The 25,534-nt window shown below is 44.3% G+C and overlaps 2 protein-coding genes across 3 annotated transcripts; one reads left to right on the top strand and one right to left on the bottom strand.

The window, feature by feature from the left end:
• Positions 1-520: 520 nt before the first annotated feature.
• ndnf (neuron-derived neurotrophic factor) lies at positions 521-10,500 on the bottom strand. The gene is made up of 4 exons (XM_085929123.1): positions 10,291-10,500; positions 5,290-5,493; positions 4,903-5,027; positions 521-3,556 (listed from the first exon to the last, which is right to left on the bottom strand). The coding sequence occupies exons 2-4, from the start codon at positions 5,490-5,492 to the stop codon at positions 2,172-2,174; spliced, it is 1,713 nt and encodes a 570-aa protein (XP_085785249.1). The 5' UTR covers position 5,493; positions 10,291-10,500; the 3' UTR covers positions 521-2,171.
• Positions 10,501-15,269: 4,769 nt separating this feature from the next.
• On the top strand, positions 15,270-25,292 carry cpeb2 (cytoplasmic polyadenylation element binding protein 2). Of its 2 annotated transcripts, XR_015068011.1 has the most exons (10): positions 15,270-16,031; positions 16,445-16,720; positions 17,852-17,942; positions 18,902-18,952; positions 19,628-19,801; positions 20,634-20,842; positions 20,911-21,025; positions 21,100-21,281; positions 21,447-23,487; positions 24,758-25,292. XR_015068011.1 is itself a non-coding variant. In XM_085928642.1 (9 exons), the coding sequence occupies exons 1-9, from the start codon at positions 15,270-15,272 to the stop codon at positions 21,672-21,674; spliced, it is 2,088 nt and encodes a 695-aa protein (XP_085784768.1). In that variant the 3' UTR covers positions 21,675-25,292. The 2 variants fall into 2 exon arrangements, 1 of the variants encoding a protein (XP_085784768.1); XM_085928642.1 differs by having other exon boundaries at positions 21,447-25,292.
• The last annotated feature ends 242 nt before the right edge of the window (positions 25,293-25,534 follow it).

Raw genomic sequence — 25,534 nt, 5'->3', positions numbered from 1 at the left:
ACTTTTCCAAAAACAATTGATAAAACCAAGCCGCAATTACGAACCAATCACGGTTGAACGATGTTTTATCAGTCACTGTTTTCACAGCAGCGAGTCAGTTTGGTCATAGGAACTCTTACTTTCAAAAAACTCCCCATACCATTTTAAAACTACTTTATAATTCTATATAATTATGTTTTCCTGTGCGGAAATGAAGGTCAGCCAGTGTTTTGGAATATGAATTGTTGCTTTTTATTTTTCTCAATGTGTGACGAGGCCTACAACAAGCGAGATTCCACTTCCGTCTTTATCAGCGGCGCTTTCATGAGCTATCCATGACCCTCTAGCAGCTCCCTGGAAGCTCCTCCACATTATCACTGAGAAACGGGAGGTTCATGGAATTCAGGTGGCGGGAGCCTCCCTACGTTTCCTCCAAGCGGGGAGCTTCCCATTGACGCTAAGCAGACATGACAACATTCACCAGTGCCATGAAAAGATGTCATACTCATTTTATACTCAAGTCAGCAAAAATTGTCGTTCGAGTTGACTGACGCGAGGCACTTCAGTCTCGATTGCGCTCGGGCAAAAAGAACACGACACCCGGGGTGACACAGGGATTACGTTTTCTATATTTAGTGTTTATGTACATTGACAACTGTGTACACGTGACACGCACTCGCGCACACATTCAGGCCATCGCGCACGCAAACGCACACGTCGGTACAGTGATAATAACAACGTCACCAAGCACAGGGGCAGGGCACAGTTACAAGAGAGCGATTACACAAAAGGAATGTCATGGTAACACTTCATCAAGAGAAACAAACACACAGAGAGAAAAAGTAGAAAATAATTTAAAAGTCTCGGGAGGCAGCGAGAGGTCTGTACAAGATAGCGTCCTCAATCCGTGGATCGTTCTTTCTATTTTCCCCCTTGGCCGGCGAAAATAACAAAAATGAAAAAGTGACTGATTATTTTCTCGTTTGTTTCATCTAAAACCAAATGGAAGTGTTACTTTTTTACGGTTTTCACTTTTGCAACAGGTGAAAATCTGCAACGTGGAGACCGTGCAAATGATATTTTTGTTATAGTTTTATCCTTAACACGTGCTTTGACCACATTTGAACTTGTTAAAACACACTTTTTAAAGATATTGTTCAAATTTGAATACAAACAGAAAACTGCCCGCATAAAATGTACAGAAAATACGATTCTTGTTGAAACGGATTACCGAGTCTCTATCTGAGTGCGGCAACCGGCGGCCCTTTCCCACATATGAGGGCATCACAATAAGTAAATACACAACAAAAACACGATTGCTTGAAAATCTGTGAGATAGCAAGGAAACACTGTACAATATTTTCTTTGATATAATACGGCAGATGGATCGTGATTGTGGAAAGTAGTCACACTCGGTATGTAAGCCACACACGTGTGGGGAAACAGACGTAGAGGTAAAAAAAAAAAAGTCAAAATGCGTGGAACTGCCAATGTAGTGTAAACATTTTTGACTGGCAAATACAGTTGAACGCATTTGCAAAATAATAGAATGTATTCGCAAGTACTTTCCAGTTTTCAACATATTTACAAATACATTCAAATGTACCTGTAAGCTAAATGCTAATACCTTAGCATTTTTCCTCAATAGTGCTTAAAGGTACTGGCATGATTTTTTTTTTTTTCCATGAGGCCTATATTATGCTGATATGCTCCAAAATGATGGAACCATTGTTTATTTGTACTTTTCAATGATTTGCAAGTATAGGTTGGAACATATTTGCCAGTCAACATGTTGGCGATTCAACGCTTCAGTACAGATTGTAATGATGCAAGGAGACGAAAATCCACAAAAGAAGGCCCGGATTCGGACCTCTATGCTCAGAACAGGTGGATGTGACTTTTCTTTTGTGTATGTGCGTGTTCCTTAAAAAAAAAAAAAAAAAAACAGACGACAAAATAATCAGTCACTTTTTGTTTTTTGATTTCCGATAGTCAATAGTCATGCAGCGACGATGAAAGACAAGCCTGCTCACGAGGTGGGAGGGAAATGTAAACATAAATATACAGGTGGATGTCTCCAGCAAAAACTCCCTTCCGTCTGAGTAGTCAGTCTGTGTATCTTTCAAAGAGTTAAATAAACTTATTCCATAGATATATTTATAATAGATTTCTTCCTCTGTGCGTAGTCATTTTTAGCAGTACTTCCTCGTTTTCACCAGTTTGCTCTGGTACTTGACAGAGTGGCCGCTGTGCGCCACCACGTAGACGTCCAGCAGGTAGCTCTTGCCGGGCTCCAGCCCCGCCACCGTCTCCGTAGTCACCGCCTTCTGCAGGTTGGGGCTGTAGAAGTACTTGCACAGGACCTTCTCGGACTTGCGCCGCGTCTCGGGCCCCGCGCAGCGATTCTGCTCACGCCGCCTCTGCTCCTCGCCGTAGTCGTCGGCCACTTCCTTGCGGTAGACGCAGTATTTGTTGCGTTCCTGCGTCCCCAGCCAGGCCACGGTGACGGAGGAGCAGGTGCGCAGCTTGTCGAAGGCTTTGATACGGGTGTCCTCGGGCAGGGATGGGAAAGGCTGCTTGCTGCCCGCTCGGGTGGTGGCCAGGACCTTCAGGGTGGAGGCGCCCTTGCGGCTTCCCCGCAGGCGGATCAGGTACTTGGCTTTGGGTTTGCCTCGCAGCTGGAATTGTCGCACGCCTTCCACGTTTTGCGAGAGGAGCAACTTGCCGTCACGCCTCACCTGCACCTGTACCGCGTCCAGGCAGGCGTGCACGAAGAGCGTCACCCGCTGGTGTGACGACACGGGGGCGAAACGGAGGAACTTGCTGCCTTTTCGCTTGACAAAGACGTCTGACACTTTGCCATCTTTGAGCTCCACCGTCTTCTGCTGGGCTTCCTCCTTGGTACGGGCAAAGGTGCCCACGTATGCCGTACTGGTGTTGGTGGCCGAGTTGACGGCAAACACGTCAAAGTAGTACTGCGTGTCGGGCTTCAGATCAGACACGGTGAAGATGTTTTTGTTTCCGATGCACAACTTGTGAATGTCCGACATTTTAGGCTTGGCCGGGTACGCCCGTGAGATCTTGTTGCTCGTCAGGCCTCGTTCTTTGCCGGGCGGGACGAAACCGAAGTGGGCAAAGTCAAACGGACTGAAGTCCCTGCCGGGCTTAGGCGCGAGCATGAAGGCGTCGTCGGCGCCAATCTTCGCCTCGGCGGCACACATGCTCTTGAAGTTGTGCTCTTTGTTGATGACCACGCAATACTGCACCGGCTGGCCCATCAGGAACCCAGTGGGCGTGGGCTTCCAGGCCAGGGTGACGGTGGTGCGACCCAACGAGGTGACGTCCACCCGAGGGTCATAGGGTAGCTCCGGGTAGGGCTGGTCGGACTCTGGTGTGGTGGAGGCGTACACCTTGAAGTTGCTGTCCTTCTCGGTGGACAGCAGCTCAAGCTGATAGAGGCCGGACGGTGTGCTGGCGGCCACGTAAGACTCCACATCGTTGCCCTTGTAGGTGAACAGTTCTGTGCCCTCGTCCACCGTCACCTGCTGCTTCTGCTGCTCCAACGGCTCGGGCTCCCCTGAAAGCGACACAGGCGCGAAAATCTTTAGTCAGCATCACCAGCAAAGCTTTCCCGTTCTAATATCGTTGCCATAGTATCGTGAAACTCTTTGTATCGTTGGCAAAATATCTTGATACTGCTGCTATAGCTGAGGTAAGGATTTTATTCCTTCCTCGCTCGGTTAAAAGTTGGATGCAACGAGAAAGCCTCGCGCGATCCAATTATCTCCAAACACGCCCGCCGTGTTTTCACTGCAAACATCTCAAAAAGATCACAGCCCCTGTCGTTGACTTGGCCTGGGCTTCAAAGGAGCGCCTTGCGGTTTCGGAAACAGTTCGAGCTCTTGCTAGAGAAACCATAATATTATGTTTGTCAACCGGGGGAGTGTTCTCGGCGGTGTAGTCAAAATTAACGCTCCAGTGATCTGCTCCCAGCGCAGCTATGAGAACAAACTCTCCGGTCCAAATTTGAAATGTTTGCTCTACTTCAGGAAGTAACTGTGCTTCTTTTGATGCCAGGAACAAGTCATCAACAGTGAACGCAAGCAATAAATCATCTGCCTGCGGTTTGATGTGACACTCGGCCAGGTGTTTGGCCATTCAGATGGTTTGGACATCTCAAAATCTCGGATTTTCAGATGAGTCTGCAGCCAAAGTATCATGATACTATTTGATATTGTTCGACAAAGCTGCCGGCAATTTTTTTGTTGTGATACTATCGGTATTGTTGATAGAGTTTTATGATGTGGAAACATGTCATGACAATCAATTGCGAGACAATTTATGATGGTTTGTGCTTTGGTCTTGATTATATTAACTTTGTTATGTCTTGTTATAGTTTGATTCATATCTGTCTCATTGAGATCCACCTTGTGCTTCCTCCTTGTCTTTGATTGTATTTATTTCTCTGCCTTCGTTCCGTCTTTTGTTGACTTGTTTGCTTTCGTTTGTAGTCCCTATAAACTCACGAGGTTTTGATTCATTATTTGGTACTTTTTATCTGCTTTTTGAACTTCTGATGATTTGGTAGTCTTGATTATCCCAAATATTTTTGTGATAGCTTGATATCAAACTGAGCAGAAGTGGAGGATACTTTTGGATTCGAGTTGAATTATTCAAAGGGAAACTACAGAGGAGGGAAGACAAACACAGACATGAAAAGTGAGTCCCGACTTCAAACTATCAGGGCGAGCAAAGTCAAGGCACGTAATGGCTTTAATTCGCGCGCGACGAGTCTCAAATTAAAGGCATGTTAGCCCACAAGCGGTCAGACGGAGCGACTTAATGAAACCCCAGCCGACACACACACTTTACCGCATCACACTAGTCATTAAAGGCGCAATTGAGGTCCTCCTGGTCCATTACCTGACGCCTCGCCGCTGGCCTCCTCTGGAAGCTCCTGCAGGGTCAACGTCCACTCCAGAGGCGCGTCACACGGGGTCACCGTCACCGACAGCGGCGTGTTGTCTTCTTCCACCACAAAGTAGTACCTGGGAGAACCGTGACAAGTTTTTGTTTAAACCAGGATAGTCAAGAGCTGAGCCCATCGGTTGCTGACCAAAACCGCAGCACCGACCCAGGCATGTCAACATGTCACTCAGATGAATTATTAATTTGGTTGTAAAGCCACAAAGTGTTAAAGTCGAGCTCACATTTTTGTGGTGGCTCCACAATGTTGTGTGCATCCTGTTTTTATTACATTATTTAAAATGAATTTATCAAGGTCACTTGGTGATTCATTTATTTATTTACCTTTTGGGAGTGTCCCTGAAGAGGTAGCCACTGATCTCGGCTCCGTCGGGAATGACGGACGAGTCGTGGAAGATGGATTTGTCTCGGATCTGCATCTGGAAAAGTCCCTCATCTCGCGTGGGCAGCTTCTGGGCCAAAGTCCCCCAAAACCCCAACAGAACCAGCAGCAGCAGCCCACTCCTCCAGCCTTTACACTGCCTCATACTGAAACACAAACATATAACCTTTTATTTACTCATGTCATGTTTGATTCATCCCGAAGAGCCATTTTCAACACATAAAGTAGATGAAATAGTAGAAAAAATGAAAACCTTTGAAACACTTTACGATAAATTTGCTCTTTCATTTATTATATCTGCTTATGGTTATAACGGAAGCTAAGCTAGCATCCACTCCGCTGCATAGCAAAATAGCATAACTAACTGTAGCGGATTTAATCAATTAGGAGTTGATAACTACAAAAAAAATATTACAGGATCAAAGTGTTTGCAGCACCACTGGGAGAAAAACGTCTGCAGGTTTTTCATTTTAGTCACTTTTTCTATCTTTTATTTCAATGCAAGCTAAGCTAACCCCCCTTCAGAAACATGCATCCACAAGGCAAAAAAAGTATATAAGCTTACATTTTTTAAGCTGCATATACTTTTTTTTGCCTTGCGGATGCAAGCTTTTAATAAACGCTAAAGTGACAGATTAGCTATTGCGTGACAGATAAAAAGGGAAAGGACGGCAAGCGACCAAGCGGACGGAGGGATTAAATTTTAAAACACGGATGCGTGAAGGAGGGGAACCACAGCAGGTTTGTAAACCGCTTAATAATACATTTTTTTAAAAATCCTCCAAATCCGTGTCGTTTAACATTTATTGACATTTTGTTGGCGCACAGATGGACGTACTGCTGAGAGGATCTCGCATGTCCTATTGATTTTGGAGACATTGATTGCGGATGATGGGAATGCCAAATCCCCGGCGATTCAATCAGTGTAATGGCGGCAGATTAGCCAGATACTTTACCGCCATCCGCGCCGTGTCCTTTAATTGACCTGTACAACCAGCCCAAAAACCAACCAACAAAAACACTAAGCGACCACTCCCTTCCTGACTGCGCACACACTTTTTGTACTGAAAATGAATGTTGAGAACAGTTTAAAAAGACAAACAGCCTCTTTAGCTGAAGAGAAGGAAGAACTCCTGATCCAAAGCACACCAAATCAGTTGTCCATGACCTAGCGACTGTATTGATCAATGGAAAGAAATAGCTTTGACCCAAAGTATTCAACATCATATGCCCGACATCTTTCTCATATTTAACTTGCTTGGTCGCTAGGCAGCTAGCTAGTGTTCTATCTATAGCGTAATAATGTCGCAGGCCAAATTTAATATAAAACTCAACAACAAACATCGAAATGTGAAGAAATTCTCAATTTTATCAACCGAAGGTTTCAGAGTACTCCAGTGAAATGTGAAGTGTATTCACATTTAGTGCCTGTCGCATGTCATATTAAGATTTGTGTCTTAAGTGTAATGATGTCATCATTGTTAAGAAACTCAAAAGTACACGTGCTGAGCAGCCGGGCTGAGATGCGCGATTATGTCAACATGGTCACACACACACACACACACACACACACACACACACACACACACTGTCAGTGCGTTTTATAAGCCCAAAAAATGCATCTGGAACATGTGAGCTACATTTTGAGCAAAGAAGAGTGAACGATGATAGTTCAGCGGGGCGGGGAAAAGGCAGAAGCGTCGTTAGCTAACTGTTAGGAACAACACTAAAATAACACACCGGTAACGGTTGGGAAGACGACTAGTCAACTTTACAAGTCGACAATGATTTGAGTTACTAAATGGTGTTTTTTTTTATAATAATTATTTACCAGGAAATCCCAGCACACCACCATAAAATGTCAAATTTAACAGATACAACTGTGATGTTTTTAATTACGCCGGGGGGTCAATGACATCATCGGGGACCAATTAATGCCAATCTTACTTTGATTGCATTAGTGTCATCTTTAAAAACAAATATGAAGTCATGCAATTGCTACAACACGGGCAACAGACTTGTTTGGCAGATTGGATGACTTATTTTTTGTGTTTTTGTTTTGATAAATTCTTGTCAACTTGTCAAATTTCAGTTAGTTGTACTAAGTTCATTTTGTTTTCACTTGTCAATTATTTTACTGGTTCCTTTATCACAAACAAGATATTTTAGATGAAGGCCGAAACATGTCAGGTAATGCAACCTAAAATATCTTGTTTGTGATAAAGGGACCAGTAAAATAATTGTCAAATTTCAGTGTTGGGTTATTGTTCTTGTATTTTTAGTTGAACTGTCAGTTTTTATCTGTTTAGTTTTATCCATTCATATCCACTATACCGAGCGAACAAAGTGTCTCTCAGCCCGCTCTGTCACTTCATCTCTCCCTCCAGCTCCTCCTCATCAGGATGGAAATTCATCCTGGTGGCGGCCACATGGCATTCATTAACAGAATGAAAATACGGTTTGATTTCAAGTCCAATGAAGACATTTTACATTGCGCCCATGCAGCCGGACGGCAAGCCTGCCGTGTTTTCCTTTCCCGCAGGCCGATTTTTGTGGCAGTGTGCCATTTGGAGGAAGACAAGGGTCTTCCAAAGCAGGTCTGCTCCTCTTGTATGCTTCTCTAAGTAAGGCTTCAAGATCCAAACACTGCAACTTGGCAGTTGTGTTTCTTGGCGTCATGTCTGTCTCTCTGCCATCCCAAACAATCCTCCGTGACAGTTACGGAGTTTTCCGGACGGTCACGAGAGGGATAGAGCCAGCCCGTTTTACTTTCCCTGCTCTGCACTGAGCGCCACATCCTAGAATGTTGCTCCCTAGGGTCGGCTGGCGTAAAAAAAAAAAAAAAGTCACTCAGGAAGTGAAAGGCATTGTCACATATTGGTCATTTTTGTGAGCTTTTGACAATTTTTGTGATTTTTTTTATGCATTTTCTGATATTTTTTGAATTTGTTTGTAACCTACTTAAGGGCATATTTTTCTACAGATTTATTTTTCTGGAGAAATTCATTCAGTGAAGGGAGGCAAGTCTAGTGGGAGGGCTGTGGTGGCTTTGTGGCCCCGGCTTAAGGAAGATGGCCCATGCGAAAGAAAGTCATCCCCAAAGAGGCCAAGCCGACGGGAGCCTCGTGGGAAAACACACGCTTTATCTGCGACTCTGCTCAATGACTGGCTTGGCCGCCCAATGAATGAGACTCGAGAGTGAGAAGCCACAGTATGGCTCATGTCGTGATCCAAAGCATGCAGCATCATCCATCTAAGTCGATCTAAGGAACAGGCCGCAGCATACTGTATGTCCAACATCTGTTCTTCCATCTATCCATCACATGCACATGATGCAACCGCATCATATTACAAAAATAGTTTCAAATAAATTCCATCAAAATTACGCCTTTGGAAGCCACTTGTCCAAAACACAAAGTGAGTGTAACTGTATTGTGTTGAAAAGTTAAATCCCGTTTTTAACCCGGATGAAAACTAACATTATGCATAGATGTGACATTTAATCTCCGCTCGGCATTCTACACTTTGAGAATGACTGATTTGGGCAATAGCGCTTAGCCCCGATCGACAATAACGGCAGCAACACTGTCGGAATTTCTTTCAGCGGCCAGTTTTCATATGCAAATGTAGCTTTAGTTACGCTGCGCCATGCGGACCTTTCCATTTCAGCACGTTTTCTCTTTTTTTTTGTTGTTGTTCATCATGCATTGTAGCCTCACCCCCACTACTCCACTCACTTATTCACACTTTAACCCCAACACCGCTCCCTCCTCGCCACCTCCTCTTCTCCCACCCAACCGTGCAACCTTCGACAATCAGTTACTCATTCCCCACTCCCAAATCGTTTTTATATAGCTCCGCTAGATAGTTCACTCGTGCGCCTCCGTCTGTGGCGGAAATTCAGGTTTGTCAACCACCGTAATGACGAACAGATTCCCGTAGATGGTGACATTGTTTCGATGTGGATTTGCACAGCTTTTGAATTCAAGATAAAGATTAGAATTACTGACATCAATTTGAGGGGACATAAAAGCGAAAAACGTTAGCTTCTAAGTCTCTTTGAACAAAACGTTAACTCCATTTTTTGCTCTGAAACCAGTGTTGTTGTTTTTTTTTTTTCTGTTTTGTTTTTTTTTGCTGTCAAACCAATCCAGGGTTAGAAGGTCAACAAGGATTCTTGGATTTAAACACGAGTGTTGCATTTAGGGTTCACAAATCCGCAGAGATTTCTTGACCTAAAAAATATAGTGGCACTCAATTTTATACTGATTTCACGTGTACTAATGCGCATGCATTCAACAATGTAATTTCTTGAATGAAAACAATTAGAGATGTATTTGGGGGCTGCAATTGAAACTTTATGAGGAAATTAAAAACATTTTGATTGGTTAATAGCAAGTAAAAACACCGGTGTCGCGTTTTGTCAACAAAGCGATGGAGCGCTTTCTCAGTATCTGCGTAAGTCGAACTTTAGAGTGGAAACTGAAAACAAAGTGATTTCGGGAAATTAAAATACTTTTGGTATGTTCCGGTAGCGCAAGTCAACGTTGTCATTTCTTGAATGAAAAACACAGTGCTGCGTTCAAGCTCCGCATTTCAAAGTGCGACCGTGATTCAAAACTCTCGTGTTGCTTTCAGGCTCCGCAATTGAATGAAAAGACAAATGTCGCGTTTACAATCCACATCAGAAACATTCCCAAAGTGCAGACTGCAGACTCCACTCAGCAACATTTGCGTGCGAATCGCGTCATGACTCTTTGAAACTTTTCTGCTCTCCTTCTTTTTTTGTAACTGCTCCCGGAGATGAAAACCACAAGCAATAATAAAAACCAAAAGAAGCCACTTCCTCTCCTCTTTTCGAACGAGCACAAGGACAAACCTGAAAAAATGTCCCACGAGAAGTCACTTGAACGCAACACAGATGCAAAGAAGACCAAAGTTACCTTTTGAAATAACGAGCCGATGGATGCTGTACTCTGCTGAAGAAAAAGTTCCTGTTCCCCGGCAGTAGTCCTCTCTCTCTCTCTCTCACATCGACTCTCTGACTTTCTTTCTCTCGTGTCGTATGTGCCTGCGTGGGAGCCAAGCGCAAATGAGGGAGAGGAGCGAGTGAGCGGCTGAGAGGGTATCCCGCGCGCACGCGTCCCTCCCCCCGCCCGCCGCTACGGAGACCTCCAGTGGATTGGACGCGCCAGCCCACTCGTGGAAAGAGAGAAAGTGGTGGCACGAGTATCTCAAGTGTGGGAGGTAACCAAGTAAGACTACTCCATTATTGGGTCGATTTTTTTGCTTATCGATAACTGATGATGGATCCCCCTCAATAGAATGGGCAAATTCAAACATTTCAGGGGGCATCTGGTGGTACACTAGTGCCACGAAACTCTGTTGAAATATCACCATGGCTTCATTCCAGGCCATAATGGGTGTCCAATTAAAAAAAACGTGATATGCTGCCATCTAACGGCACCTGTAAGCAATAACAAATATTTTTCGCTGTCCGTCAGCAACTTTGGATTTTGTTATTCAGGGCAAGACTTCATCTTATCTGCACCATACGTGAGAATTTATTTTTTCAGACGACTTTGTTCTTTTAAAGCAAACAATACTTTCTCCTTATTTTGCCCAAACTGGCTTATTAGGGATTTCAACCTCACGATAGAGACACAATGTTAACAAGCCAGCCGGGGGTCTGCCTTGTGGAGGAATGTCAATTTGTAATTTTATGAGAATGGAAATTTGTCATTTTTAACTACTAATATATCACTTTACAATTAAAACAATTAATTCCACCCATCCATTTTCTATACTCCTTGTCCCCGCGGGTGTCGCGGGCGGCGTGCTGGATCCTATCCCAGCGGTCATTTTTAAAAACCTAAAAAACAGTCAACACATTAAAAAAAAAAAGAAAACAATTCAGTCTCATACTGAGACAAAAGCCAGCCATAAAAAGTGTTTTAAGTTATTTTACGCAAACAAATGAATAAAGTCATTCGGCTTGACAACTGGCAGAAGAATGTGAGCAATTGTGTTAGGTTGTGTTTTTTTTTTTTGGTCTGCACCACTTCCCACTGTGTCCAGCTTGTTGATCATTCGCTTGCAAGACAAAAAGCAACACGGCTAAGTCAATATTTGGGCTTCGATAAGAGTGAATGGATGCTTTGAATGGTGGAGGCGGTCGTGCGTGTGCGTGGGGTAGAATTGTGGGATGCCGCTGTTTCCTGCACACTTCGCTGTATGCAACATGCATTCCTCCAATTACATTTGAATCAAGCATGTCAATCGATCTTTCTATTAACCTAGAAGCAGCCTGGAAGAGGAACAAAAATTGGTGTAATTGCGACATCTAGCGTCGAAATGACTAACCGTGGAATTATTAAAGCAAGAGCAAAAATCCGAAACTGCATTGTCCTTCGTGGAAAATGTCTGAAAAGGGAGCAATTCCAAGAAGACCTTGTCCCTGAAATGGCCCCTGGTAGACAAAGAGGGCTTTTCCCGTTTGTATTTGTACCGTGACGTCATTGTTGGGTTGTTTGCTGAGGGCCAGGTGGGCACACAGCGGCACAACACGGGAGAGGAAACCCGTCGAAGGATGACATCAGGTCCTCATCCGACCTTTCCCATCGACCTTCCTCACTCTCCATCCACATGACGTCACACCTAGTACATTTTGTGAGTCGTTTTATGAGTCTAGATTCTACAATGATGTGTTTTTGTCGTTTCTTGTCAGTTGTTTTTCATTCAGAGGTTGTTTTCTGCTAAGTTTTTTTTTTATTGGAGTGGGGCAACATTTTGCTCAATTGTCCTGCCAGCTCTTAGCTTTTAAAAATACTATTTGGATGTTTTTAGTATGTTGTTGTCAAGCCTAACGAGCCCCATATGGCCCCGGGGCCGCAGGTTTCTCACGATAGTATTAAGTCAGGCACTCTGTAAACATCAGAGCGTCTTTTGGCTCCCGATGAAACAAAAAGAAAAATCCCAAAAAGGCTCAATTGAAAGCAGACGTTCAGTGGACACGAGCGGGTGCCGCATGTCGACATGATCCAATAAGAGGGCAGGAGATGGGGACATTAGCCTCAAAGGGAAGGCCGGAGGAGGGGACTGAACCAAGTAAACAAAAGGCCAAAGTTTACATTGACAATGGCACAAGCTTTCTTGAGTCCTTTTAGTGAAACTTTAGAGCTCCAGGCGTGGAATGTGCAGAGTAAACACAGACAACATGGGGAAGACAATGAAGAAGAGACACTCAGGTTCTGTGACATGACTGTGAGATGGAAAACATAACATCAGGGCTACAAAGTTCCACTTTACTACGGAGCGTCTGAAATTGTCGATTATTTTATTGATGTATTCATCAAGAAATATATGAAAGAAAATTGTGTTTAATTGTCTTCATATTTCCAGATTTTGGGGTTTGTTTTACTGTGAACACACTCTATTTGCAACAGGCTGGCACACAAATAGCAAAAATATTTTACGGGCTATGCCTTTTTTTTCCCCCCATTCAACTCTTTATTGGTTGTCAAAATTCTTCCGTTTCAGTCAGGCATGTTTTCTGCCGTTTTCTGTCATAAACTGGTGAGCACTGCTCCCAAGCGGAACAGATATGTAATTACATGTACCCAAAAATAAATAAATAAATAAATAAATAAATAAATAAATAAATCTGCTGATAACCATATTTTGTTTCTATGTTTGTTTGTTTGTTTGGATTTTTTCAGGATATTCTTCTTTTGGAATGATATTAAATTAAGTTCTATGGCAGAAATGACATTTTAGTCTGTCACTGGCGTCAATTTTACTCAGAATTGTTTAGTTTTTCACCCCTTCAATAACCACAATCGCCGCTGGGTGGCAGTAATTTTACAGTTTTTGAGTCACACGGGGCGGCTCGGTGAGCACTGGTTAGCACGTCCGCCTCACAGTTAGGAGGGTGCCGGTTCGATTCCCTCCCTGTATGGAGTTTGCATGTTCTCCCCGAGCCTGCGTGGGTTTCCTCCGGGCACTCCGGTTTCCTCCCACATCCCAAAAACATGCTTGGTAGGCCGATTGAGCACTCCAAATTGCCCCTAGGTGTGAGTGCGAGTGCAGATGGTTGTTCGTCTCTGTGTGCCCTGCGATTGGCTGGCAACCGGTTCAGGGTGTCCCCCGCCTACTGCCCGATGACCGCTGGGATAGGCTCCAGCACACCCTCGACCCCCGTGGGGACAAAGCGGTACAGAAAATGCATGGATGGGTGGATAGTCACACAGGCCTTGAATGAAAAAAATGAGTTTTTTCCTCTCCAAGTTGACTACACTTCGTTCATCAAATATTGATTTGTTGATTGAGTCATTTGATGGCGTTAAGTGGGGCAGGCATACATGGAGAATCAAGAAAGACCCTTTAGAGGCTAAATATGGCCAGGTTCATTCAATGTAGACGTTCCAAAAGAGTATCTGCGCACTATGCTTTATCATCTACAGTATGTGAAGCGAGGCACATTGCTGTGGAAAGGGAAGCTCCATAACCGATATCCGGAGACCCCCCCCCCCTCAATTTTTTTTATTTTTATTATGGACGCTGGCGACTCCCGCATTGTATACAAGGCAGATGTGCACACACATAACTGCATTACCTGCACTAATGCAGGCAGGTGCTTCCCCCTTGATTCAATCACGAGCCCCCAACCCTGTTTTGTTTTGCCCCTGACACACGACATGTGGAAACATGATGCTGCATGTATTTCAAATCAACGCTATCCATCTTCAAGGACTGGTGCACTCTGAGGCCTCACTAGTAGAAAGGCAATTCAGTGCAATATTCTTTAAGTGAAATCAAATATATAAATGCAAAGTCATTGATGTGGAGTGAGCCACACGACTTCCTGTGTGCTCCCAGATGGGATTACAGGTACAAGGGCCACTCCCAATGATGGAGTCATACCAGTTGATGGTCAAACAAACAAAATGATCTGATCAATGCAACCCCCCCCCCCCCCTGACACACACATACAAAGAGCCTGGTCGAGTAATCAAGCACAGCAAAAGTAATGCAGATGAGCGGTTGCTATGACGACAGGATGAGAGACGACAAGCTTTACAAACCCGGCGACATTCAATAGGCTTTAGCGATCCAGGTGCTCGTGAGTGGCAAACATATTCAAATAAGAAGTGCTGTTGTGGGTTTTACAGCAAACACCAACTAGAAATATTTTTTACGTCTGAAAGAAGTTGGACAGTGGTACAGTGGTTACAAGTTCAACTCAAATTATCTTTCTGCATTGAAATGAATGGAAGTACCATTCATTTGTTCAGACACACACAAATAGATTAGGTTATCAAAGTAGGGCCGATGTTGACCCTTTCTTTATTCCTTCCTTCCTTTTTAATATTTCAAAAAGTACAAAGCATTACATACCAGTAGGCCTACTACGTTTAGAGTTGCAAAAAGGGGTGTCGGCCCCACACTGCACTTTATGAATAATGAAGCACTTAGGAGGAAAAATGACGTAAACTCTGCGGTGCTCTTTACAGGCAAGGCAGGCAGGCGAGAGAGGCGAGGCGAGGCAGGCCGGCGTCGAGGCGCGCGCACCCGGGCGTGATGCGCCCGTGACGTCGGTTCCGTCTGGGACCTTTAATCCCTCTGCCGCAGCAGTGAAGGAGCGAGGAGGGGGGCAGCCAGCAACCGGCATGGACCGCACGAGCTAACGGCGAGCAGGACCCCCTCCCGTTAGGCAAAAAAAAAAAAGACGCATTCTCGGTGGGTCCTGGTTGAAAGCTCTCCATATCGATCCAAACCAAATCGGGGAACCGGTGCCGGTTCCGTTCAGGCCAGACCCCCTCCCTTCGTTTCTGCCTCCCTCCCTCCTTCTCTGCTGCCAGACATCCTCCCTCCACATTGTCATCATTTACAAGCGTAGCGAGGCGGATCGCTGCTGCAAAACATGCAGGATGAGCCTGCGGGGGTGACACGCACTCCGACGCCGCCGTCCACCGACGAGGAGCCTGCCAGCCGTTGCACGGTGCCAGCGGATTACGAGCTGCGAGGCTTCCGTCCGACGTGGCCTGCCCGTGACCTTCAATTCGGCCGGGAAAGACAGCGGCGATCCGGAGAGTTCGCCCCGGAACCGGCGGCCGCGTCGTCGCCCGCCCTCGACCCGCGTGAGGACGCAGCCGATGCCGCGACGCCACCACTAACATCACCGCCGCCGACTTCCGTGAATCCGCTCCGCGACCTCCCGATGGACTCCCCCGTGGGCCACTACGTCAGCAACGGCAATGACTACAACATGTTGTCCGGAGGTCTGGGCGCCGCCTTCCCGGAGATGCAGAGCACCGCTGGCGGTGGCGGCTCGTCGTCGCCCTCTCTCCCGGGCTTCGGCACGCCTTGGTCGGTGCAGACGTGCGGTTCGTCGCCCCCTCCTCCGCCTCTTCCTGCTCCCCCGCCTCCTCCCGCTCCACCTGCGCCCGCCTGCACCTCCGGCGACAGCAGTGGCAGCGGCGTCGGTTTCTACACGGGAATGCGTTCGTCTTCCGTCAACCCGGCCTTCTTCCAGGGCTTCTCGGCTAATCCGTGCTCCGGGATGAACGTGCAGGGATTCGGTGGGCCCTTCTCGCCGCAGATCCGCCGCTCTCCCATCAGCCCGCAGATGCACAACCAGCAGGGCGCCTTCCTGCAGCAGAGGAACAACTACAACCAACATCAGGTGGGCTCCAGACATTGCATCCCAGAAAGCGAGTATTTTTCTGCATAGTCGACCTCCGTTATATTGCGCTCAATCATGATTTTTAAGCAATCTTTTTCACCACTGGGTTCTTAATTCAAGACTTTTTCATGTGTCCTACATGTCCATCCGATTTTGTGTCGATTGGTGAAACCGATGTTGGGGCAAATTTCTTAATCTACCTTTTTTTAAATTAATTTTCCACATATGATTGTTTTTATTGCCAAAATATCTGATTGTATAGATTAGCTAGAAGGTTACTGGAAAATAAATGATCCAAAGCATACACCATCATGTGCCCAACAAGTACATTGATGGAACAGAGCAACTCGTGATTCATTGTTCATTAGCTCCACGTGTGTCCACTAATTGCTTTTGTTGCTCCCCCCCCCCAGCCTATGATGAAGCAGTCTTCCTGGGGGGCTCACCAGGGCAACGGCTGGAGCTCGGGTGGCGTGTCCTGGGGGCGCGACCATCGCAAGGGGGCGGGCGCGGCGGGCACGGCGGGCCAGGGCGGGCACGTGTCGTCGCCCCTCAAGAAGGCCTTCCACAGCAACGTCATCGCGCCGCCCAAGTTCCCGCGCTCTGCCACCTCGCTGGGGCCTAAGTCGTGGCTGGAGGACAACGTGTTTCGTGCCGATGGCAACAGTAACACTTTGTTGCCCCTCCAGGTACAAGCGAGGTCATGGTGCTAGCTTGAATGTGGAAATTAGCATCTCAATTAGTCAGTAGGTTGTTGAGATGATGAGTTTCAGGGACGTCGGGCGTGGCCGTCAAGTTTTGAAACGCTCTTTGTTTTCTCAGTAGAGCTAAAGCTAACGTTAGCAACCGCTGGGACTGATGAAACCCAATACGCGTGTTTAATGTCATTCCAGAAAATGAAATGATGTCATTTTTTTGCCGCCGGCTGACTTGGGGAGTGACGTGATTGACTGCAAAGTGCTGGACGCGGTTCGTGTGTCATCCTGGTTTCGTGATCGTATCTCGCTAGTAATGGCCAAAATGAGATTGCTGGGTTTTTTTTTTCTGAGAGAGCACAAAAGAAGTGAAAGACGAAGTGACTTGTGTGCGACAAAGCACAAGGCTTCCCGTTTCAGGAAGTGTCAGCGAGTGTGCGGATGGCGCTGATCTTCATTTCCATAAACACTGTCACATGAGGAATTCAAATTCCAAGACCTTTTCCTTCCTTCCTCGCTGTCTGCTTAGTGTTTGGTAGTCGGTGACGCTTGTCACTAGCGTCTCATTGTTTTCATTGTTAGCAAGAACATCATAAGAAAAAGAAAAAAAAATCATTTATTTCAAATCACACTCCTGCAACACAAGAGTCATAGACCACAAACAAAATGTCTCCACGAACCTCCCCCCCCCAAAAAAAATATAAGAAAAATGGATTGGCATGAAATTGGATGCTACTTTGTGAGCACAGCCAGTCTGTGAGGCTTTGGTGGATGACTTATCGGGTCACGGCATCTTTTAGCGGGCCGATTCCATTTCAACATGTAGCATGAGCTCATCATGCTAACTGGGGACCAGAATAGTCACGTACGAGTGTGTCGTGCGTTTCAATGCCATACTCTCAGTTCCTGTTTCCACTCCCGGATTCCTTTGACCCGTAAATCCGGGGAATTGCCCATATACAGCGCTGAGCAGCATACCTCGCGGACCCCTAAACCCAACAACGGAAAGAATGTTGATCCCGGCCGAGCCGAAGACTGCCCAGGCTTTATTATTGAAAGTAATATTCCCGAGACAAATTGTGATGAGATAAATCTCACTCATATCTTTCCATTCGGTGCTTCTAGGACCGCTCCAGGCTGTACGAGAGCCTCAACATGCATTCGCTGGAGAGCTCCCTGATTGACATCATGCGAGCCGAGCAGGATCCTCTGAAAGGTGAGCGCTGCTTCTCACTTTCCCAACTGCGAGGCCTCCTGAGAAGCTGTGTTGTGTTTCTGCGTCAAAGCTTATTTGCTCCCCCGCTGAGCTCCTAATACGTGTGGGCCTCCAGCTGGGTATTTACACCGCCAAGCGGCTCTGATCACATGAACCCGGCCGATATAAAAGTTGAATGCTATCAGTGTACCGAATAGATTGGAAAATTTGCACATTTTTGAGGGGTGTTTTTGTGCATTGGCCAAAGCAAGAAAGCATGACTTAGCTGCCTTGAGATAAAAGTTTAATTTTTACAAAGAACAAAGAACAGTTTTATCGCAAATCATCTTTCTCCATTGAAATGAATGGAAATCCCATTAATCTGTTCTGGCCTCCCAAAAAATAACAACAAAAATGGTTGTGCAGTGGACTCCAGCTATATATATCGAATATCTGCATCTACTGTAATTGCCCTTGTAAATTCCCATGGAAATTTAACAGGACTTTCCCCACCTCTTTGCAACCCTACTAACCACGAGGCCTATGGTACTAAATTCACAAACGGTGCTCTTACATTTGAATCATTGTTGTTCCTCCTGAAGCAGCAGCTGGCAAGGACACGGGCCGAGCGGGATAACGCGTAATGCTAATTTTAGACGCCGTCGCCCTTTCACACGCTGCGTTTGACAGCCAGGAGAGTCGAAGGAGAGGAAGAAGGAGAGCTGGCCAGGCTGGGCTGCTGTTAGCTATTTTTAGCAGATCCTAAACACATGGGACCCCACATATTGGCATGGTGGGGAGGGGGGGGTTGGCATCATATGCCATTTTATAAATGAACTTGCTTTCGCTGGGTTCGCCCTTTGAAACGAGCAATTACTGTTCAACCCTCATGATTGAGTGATTATGACGCAATGGCTAGCATATTTAGCTAACATGCAAATGTTCCAGCTCAGTGACCAAGTGTGTGTTTGTTCATCCAGGCCGCATTGGATGCCTGAACCAGACTGCCGATGGGCTCCTCATGCTCAACGGTAATTATTGCTTCATTTTACTTCGGTCTTCACTTCCAGCAGCCCTTATACAATAAATTAGGTGCAAAATGTTGCCGCTATCTGCCATTTCTAGTTGGTTACGAGTGGAATGTTCAGTTGTGGCATATTGAGCTTTTTATATCCCATACATTTGTATTTAATCATTTAGAACATTTTTTATTCAAGTACAAGTCTTGTTAATTAGAATGTGCAATATTTATAGGGTGTAAAAAAAAAACAGGCGGTCTAGCATTTGATTAGTTCCAAAGACCTGAAACATTCTCCTCTACTTACACGCAGCCAGGAGCTATGGCAGACGTCGAGGTAAACCTTCAACTAATTCAGCACGTTTGCTTATCATTTGCCTCTTTTCACTTCAGGCGTGGCTTGTTTTTAACCTGCTGTGTGTTTGCTCATTTTGCAACATGACAAGATATGAAAAAAAAAAAAAATCTTGGCTCAAGATTTGGAAATTGTCATTATTTGCAGTTAAAACATTGTCATCCGTGCTCTGGTCGGTATTGTGTCGTTTGTTGGATTAAGCAGGGATGGTTTTTTTTTAGCAGCTTTGTCTTTCAAATAAATTGTGGCTAATCCTCGTCAGTGCTGAAATAACTCAATGACACGTGACTACCTTCGCCCTTGACATCACCTGCTCTCAATATCCGCCTCCAGGGCGCTCTTCTCTTTTCCCCATCGACGACAATTTGCTGGATGACGGCCACGGCAACCAGGGAGTCCCGGGGGTCCTGGGCTCGGCCGGCTGCTATCCGCATCAGAACGGCGAGCGCATCGAGCGCTTTTCACGCAAGGTGTTTGTGGGCGGGTTGCCGCCCGACATAGACGAAGGTGAGAACGCAAGGACAGGATTTATTTATTTATTTTTATCTGCAACGCGGGCTCCCTCTAGTGGTCCGCCGAAAATCTACTGCCTATTGTTTTGTTACCACGTTAATATTTCCAGTGTGGTCGATATTAAGGTTGTCTGACAAAAATCCTATAAATGTTGACCATGGAATCGACCATTTTGTTTGTAAGCAATGGCATCTTTCGCACATCTAATCCAAGATTAAAAAAAAAAAAAAAACACCCTTCTGCGCTGCAATTATGTAGCTCTAATGAGTAAAAATGACAGTTACTAGTTATTTGTTTAGTTATTGCTTTATTTATGAGCAGGTCTTTATTATTTTTGATTCATTTTCAACAGATTTTTGTTGTGGACACCTGGAATTTATTGAGAAGAAAAAGGGGGAATAAATAATCATGTTGTTTGCTTATGTGGAATAGAGACAAGTAATGTAATTATTCACAGACTGTAAGAATAACCAAATGTCTGTTGCTTGCTTGGCTAGGTTCAATTTTGATGTTTTTTAGACTTGGCGTGATCATCTTATGCGGTTTTACCTTCATATTTGAGGAGAATTTTTGCTGGGCACAGGGAGCAGCTAGCATAAAATGGGTCGACTGGTCTTAGCCACATAGCGTATTTCTCCTGTTTTAACCAGTCATTATTAAAACATGTCGAGCGTTTCTATTTTTTCTTGACTGGCTTGTCATCACCTCCTCGTCATCCGTCTCTCGACCCATTTTCACGATAAAATGTCACTGTTTTTAGTCGATCCTGACGAAAAGCACTTGACGGCTGTTTCACCTGAACATTTAATTTCCTCTTCCTTTTTAGATGAAATCACCTCCAGCTTCCGCCGCTTTGGTCACCTGGTGGTTGACTGGCCGCACAAAGCTGAGAGCAAGTCCTACTTTCCACCCAAAGGTTACGCCTTCCTGCTGTTCCAGGAGGAGACTTCCGTGCAAGCTCTGATTGAAGCCTGCATGGAGGAGGATGGCAAGCTCTACCTGTGTGTCTCCAGCCCTACCATCAAGGATAAACCTGTGAGTACACCATCATTTGAAAGATTTGAACCATGATTTAAGGGATTAAAGAATCCTTTCATCTGCAGGTGCAAATCCGCCCGTGGAACCTGAGCGACAGCGACTTTGTGATGGACGGATCTCAGCCCCTGGACCCCCGCAAGACCATCTTTGTGGGAGGTGTCCCTCGTCCCCTAAGAGCGAGTAATGATCAACATCATTTTGTCTTTTCTTCATGGCCATCTTTGAGATTTCTAACCTCCTCACGTCCCGCCTAGTCGAACTGGCCATGATCATGGACCGCCTCTACGGAGGCGTCTGCTACGCCGGGATCGACACCGACCCGGAGCTCAAGTACCCCAAAGGGGCGGGGCGGGTGGCTTTCTCCAACCAGCAGAGCTACATCGCTGCCATCAGCGCCAGATTTGTGCAACTGCAGCACGGCGACATCGACAAGCGGGTATGATTCTTTTACCCTCTTTGTGGTGTTGGACAGACCAAGTGACGGACTGACTGACAGTATGCAGACTGACCAATGGGAGACAGAATCGTGAGTTGTAGATACTGGCCTGAGTGAAACCAGCTGAGTAAAATGCCAATTTTTGCCATGTTGAATTTTGTCCAGGTGGAGGTGAAGCCGTACGTGCTGGACGACCAGCTGTGCGACGAGTGCCAGGGCGCTCGCTGCGGCGGCAAGTTTGCTCCCTTCTTCTGCGCCAACGTCACCTGCCTGCAGTACTACTGCGAGTTCTGCTGGGCCAACATCCACTCACGTGCCGGCCGTGAGTTCCACAAGCCTCTGGTCAAGGAAGGCGCCGACCGCCCGCGCCAGATCCACTTCCGCTGGAATTAGAAGCTAGCAGTAGAACACCCCAGCTAGCTAAACCCGGGGTGTCCGAACCTGGAGCCATTTTTTAGCCTTCCGCGAGATATCTAAATATCAATTCATACCCGACCAGACAAGAAAAAGCCTTGAATCCTTCACAAAAGCAAAACAACCGTCGTTTCATCATCTTTTTCAAAAGTCGATATATTTCTTTCGTAGTTTTTGTGGTGGATTCGTCTTTGTTGAGCCTTGACTCCTTTGAATTTTCCTTGTGCGGACAAAATAATCCAAACGCTTTTGCACTAAACGCTCTAAACGCCACTCTAGGTAGCGGCCGAGCTTTTTCGCATCCTCGATTTATTGTTTCTTTACCACCGCACATCTCAGGCAGGCTCTTTTTTTTTCTGTGATACTTTCATCTTTTCATTGACAAAACAAATTGAGTTTTAGACATTTAATTTTTTTTTTTTTGGATGTAAGATGAAACAATAGAGAGACGGGGATATTTGCGCATGGGGGCAACTGCTTACCTGCTCGCGTCCTGCACTCATGGCTGCTGAGGACACTAACCAAAGGTTGCCAAGCACGATAGGAACCAGAAATACCGACATGCGCTTGTAGCACGCAAAACTACTGACCGTTAGCCTCTTTCACAAAGGAGATCGTACCTCAGTGTCTTTTCACTAGCCACTCGATTCAACATTTACAGTATACGTAACAAGCTATCATAGGAAATCTCGCTGCTATTAAGAAAATAATCAACACATATACGAGTAGTTGTGTAGGACAAATATTTGACCCTCCTGTTATATTGTAGGCTAAGGTCAGACGAGAAACCAAAAGTAGTTTGAAGGAGTTTCTGCGGGAAATGGTTAGTCGTGGATTTAAAGATGAGATAGGCGGCTCTGGAAAAAAATGAGACCCAAAGTAGACTGGACTTTGTTGGGGGTGGACCATTTTTGGTTTTTTTTTTCAAACAAATGCGATCCATTACAATATTTAGATTTTGAATTTATGTTGTCGGAACTTCATAAAATCAAACAAAAATGTTCAATTTACTCCAAAATTTAACAGACGTACAAAAACCAGAAGAAAATATAGCCCAAAGAATTCTCGAAAACGTAAACTTATCAAAACTAGGGCAAACCAAATTTCCACAAATAACAAAATCAGATAAATGGATCATTTTGCAGTGCTCTCATTTTTTTCCCCAAAGCTGCACATAACGTTTGTTTGGATTTTCACTTGGGAAAATTCAAGGCAAGTTGTTAATGTTAAAAACAACAATGCAGTGACGCGTTTCTGGCAGCGCATGTTTGGAATCAACTCGCATGCTAGGACGGGTGGAAGGAAATTCGCTAACGATTAAAAAAAAAAAAAAAAATACAACTCAGTTTTCAGTAGCATGAAGCTAAAAGGAGTGTGTGTGTGGCGGGGTGAAACACCAGCGCGAAATAAGAAAAAAAAAATATTTAAACCTGCATGCTTCAGTGTTTATCTGTCCGTTTACGATGAAAAGACGATTCTGCTGTAGACTATTAGTGGACAAAAAAAAACAACAAAAAGTGTGGTGTTCGGTGGTTGTGTTTTTTTTTTTCTCCCTCTTGTTGTGCGTGTGTGCGTGTGAGTGTGTGTAGAATAAGGCTCTGGTTAACGATGGCGTATGAGGCGGTGTTCACCGTTTCAAAGGTGACAGAGGCAAACGATTCAATCGGACGATGTTTCGGGGCAATCTCCCTCGGTCGGTACTGTACAACTTGCTGTGTTGTCATGGTTACGCTGTTGTTTGTGTTGACTACTTCCCCTCACTGGACCTTCCCTGAGTGTATTTTTTATTACGGTAATATATTATAATTATTCTTATTATTGTCATGCACTACTTTTCTATATGTTTCTTATCCATCCGTGCAAATACTTTTAAAAAGTTTCCCCTTATTTATTGTCCCACGGATGATTTATTGTGCAATTTTTATTTTTTCATATGCCGCGTGTGAAGTCTTAAGTTATGTGTGTGCGTGGATAGAGAAGGAATTGAATATTTTCTAATATAATTCTTAATGTGGTCCCTAATGTTTGAATACGGTCACCTGTAACACTTGACTTGTGTTGTTATTGTTTTGTTTGTTGTCCGTTTTTGTAAAGGAAAAACAAAATCACATTTATTTCACTATTTTTGTAGACAAACAGATATTTGATTTTGATTGTATTTTTCTATTCAAAAGTGATTCTATTCCCCTCCTATAAACCCTCCTGTTGCAGAAAATTTGACCCGAGGATGTTTTAGTAACAAATGTGTCAGGGACCAAGAAGAAAATCATCATTTTATATTATTTTTGTTCACGTGACTTTCAATATTTTTTACATTTTTAACTTTATAAAGTAAAAATATTCGGGGGGTTTTGAGTTGTTGTTTTTTTAAAGAGTGAATCGTTCTGATTCTACAGATATTTTCTCCAGACTTCTGTTAAGATGTCTATTGCCACTCCCAGCTGAAGTTTACTGTAGATTGGTTTCTCACTTGCTCATTGCTAACACACAATGCAAAACATCATTGACAGGCTAATAAATGTAGCATTGATGCTTAGACTACTGATATTCAAGCAGAAATGATGTTTCATGCATTTAGTTAAATAACGCTTGGAACTGTTTTGAAATGTAGTTGCTAAAAGGATGTTCAAGGGATTTTTCTTTCATCCTGACACAATTAATTAAACATGCCCAGGGTCAAATTGACCCGGTGACAGGAGGGTTTATGTCCAAACCTTTAGTTCCAACACAAAAGGTTATCACGCACACACACATGCGCATCCAGACAGTTTGTAGTATGATTCTTATTTTCATGCACACACGTGACGGAAGGCAGCATGAAGGTTTTGTTCTTCTTCTTCTTCTTTCCGGAAGACACTTGAGATTCTCCCGCTCTGAAACTTGAATTCTTCTTCTTCTTCTTCTTCTGTCTCTCTCTAATGACACACTTTGAAAGGCTGACTAACCTCGATTCTGTGTTGTGACGTGCAATACCGTTTCTAATGTTTGTACAAAAAGTAAGAATTACCGTGTAAAACCTTTTTAAAATGCAGATTTTATTTTTTTCATTGCATATTTTGCAGATTTTTCTGATCCACAGTGTCATTTTTTTACTGTCTAATGAGGAGAAAAAAGGAACCAGACCCCATTTTTTCATTGCAACTATTTTTAAATCCAGATATCTTTGTACCGATGTAAATGATTGTAGTTATTTTGGATAGTGTTTTGCTAACAAAAGGAGAGACTTTTTCATGTATATTTTCACCTTGGTTAACCTACTTTCATTTCACCCAACGGTAGCAGAATTCTTGGGAGGTTTTTTTTTTCAATGTCATTGGTATGATTTTGTATTCTGGTGTGGAACTACAGAAGATGCTAATTGCTGAGATATTTTAATGAAGCTGCTTATTTCATTGTTTCTAAAATCAGAGTTGACCTAAAATACAAAAAGTTGATTGTTATGGTGCATTTGGATGGTGATCATTATTACTGGCTGGTAGTTTGATATGCAAAATGAACATTGCGTTTTATTTTTTACCTGGCCTTGTTTTGTATTTCACTGGTGATTAAATTTTTGTTGTTGTTTCAATTCACTTGCTAAATAAAGACCCACTCTGTTTGGACACACTACGGCTGATTTATTTATTTATTTATTTATTTATTTATTGCAAAAGATATTTCACTTAATTCAAATATTGCCATTACTAATTAATTACTAATGGCAATATTCAATTTAGTGATTGTCTTTTTTTTCTCTCATAGGAGCAACTTTACGCCCACTCAGGCCACAATATACAATACAAATCATATTTATTTATTAATTAATAATTTATTTATTAATTTATTGATTGATTTATTTA

This window comes from Syngnathus leptorhynchus, chromosome 13 (genome assembly GCF_054491065.1).
Source record: "Syngnathus leptorhynchus isolate UIUO chromosome 13, UIUO_Slep, whole genome shotgun sequence".
Classification (NCBI taxonomy): domain Eukaryota; kingdom Metazoa; phylum Chordata; class Actinopteri; order Syngnathiformes; family Syngnathidae; genus Syngnathus; species Syngnathus leptorhynchus.
Note: the sequence above shows the minus strand (reverse complement) of the source record. Positions and strands in the feature narration are given on the sequence as shown.

What these genes read in the sequence shown, in the direction of transcription:
- cpeb2 (XM_085928642.1), top strand. Translation starts at nt 15,270, where the DNA reads ATGCAGGATGAGCCTGCGGGGGTGACACGCACTCCGACGCCGCCGTCC. An exon ending in CGAGCAGGATCCTCTGAAAG is followed by an intron (nt 17,943 to 18,901) that starts GTGAGCGCTGCT and finishes TTGTTCATCCAG; the next exon opens with GCCGCATTGGATGCCTGAAC. An exon ending in ACGGCGACATCGACAAGCGG is followed by an intron (nt 21,282 to 21,446) that starts GTATGATTCTTT and finishes AATTTTGTCCAG; the next exon opens with GTGGAGGTGAAGCCGTACGT.
- ndnf (XM_085929123.1), bottom strand. Translation starts at nt 5,492, where the DNA reads ATGAGGCAGTGTAAAGGCTGGAGGAGTGGGCTGCTGCTGCTGGTTCTG. An exon ending in TTCAGGGACACTCCCAAAAG is followed by an intron (nt 5,028 to 5,289) that starts GTAAATAAATAA and finishes CGGTTCTCCCAG; the next exon opens with GTACTACTTTGTGGTGGAAG. An exon ending in GGCCAGCGGCGAGGCGTCAG is followed by an intron (nt 3,557 to 4,902) that starts GTAATGGACCAG and finishes TGTCGCTTTCAG; the next exon opens with GGGAGCCCGAGCCGTTGGAG.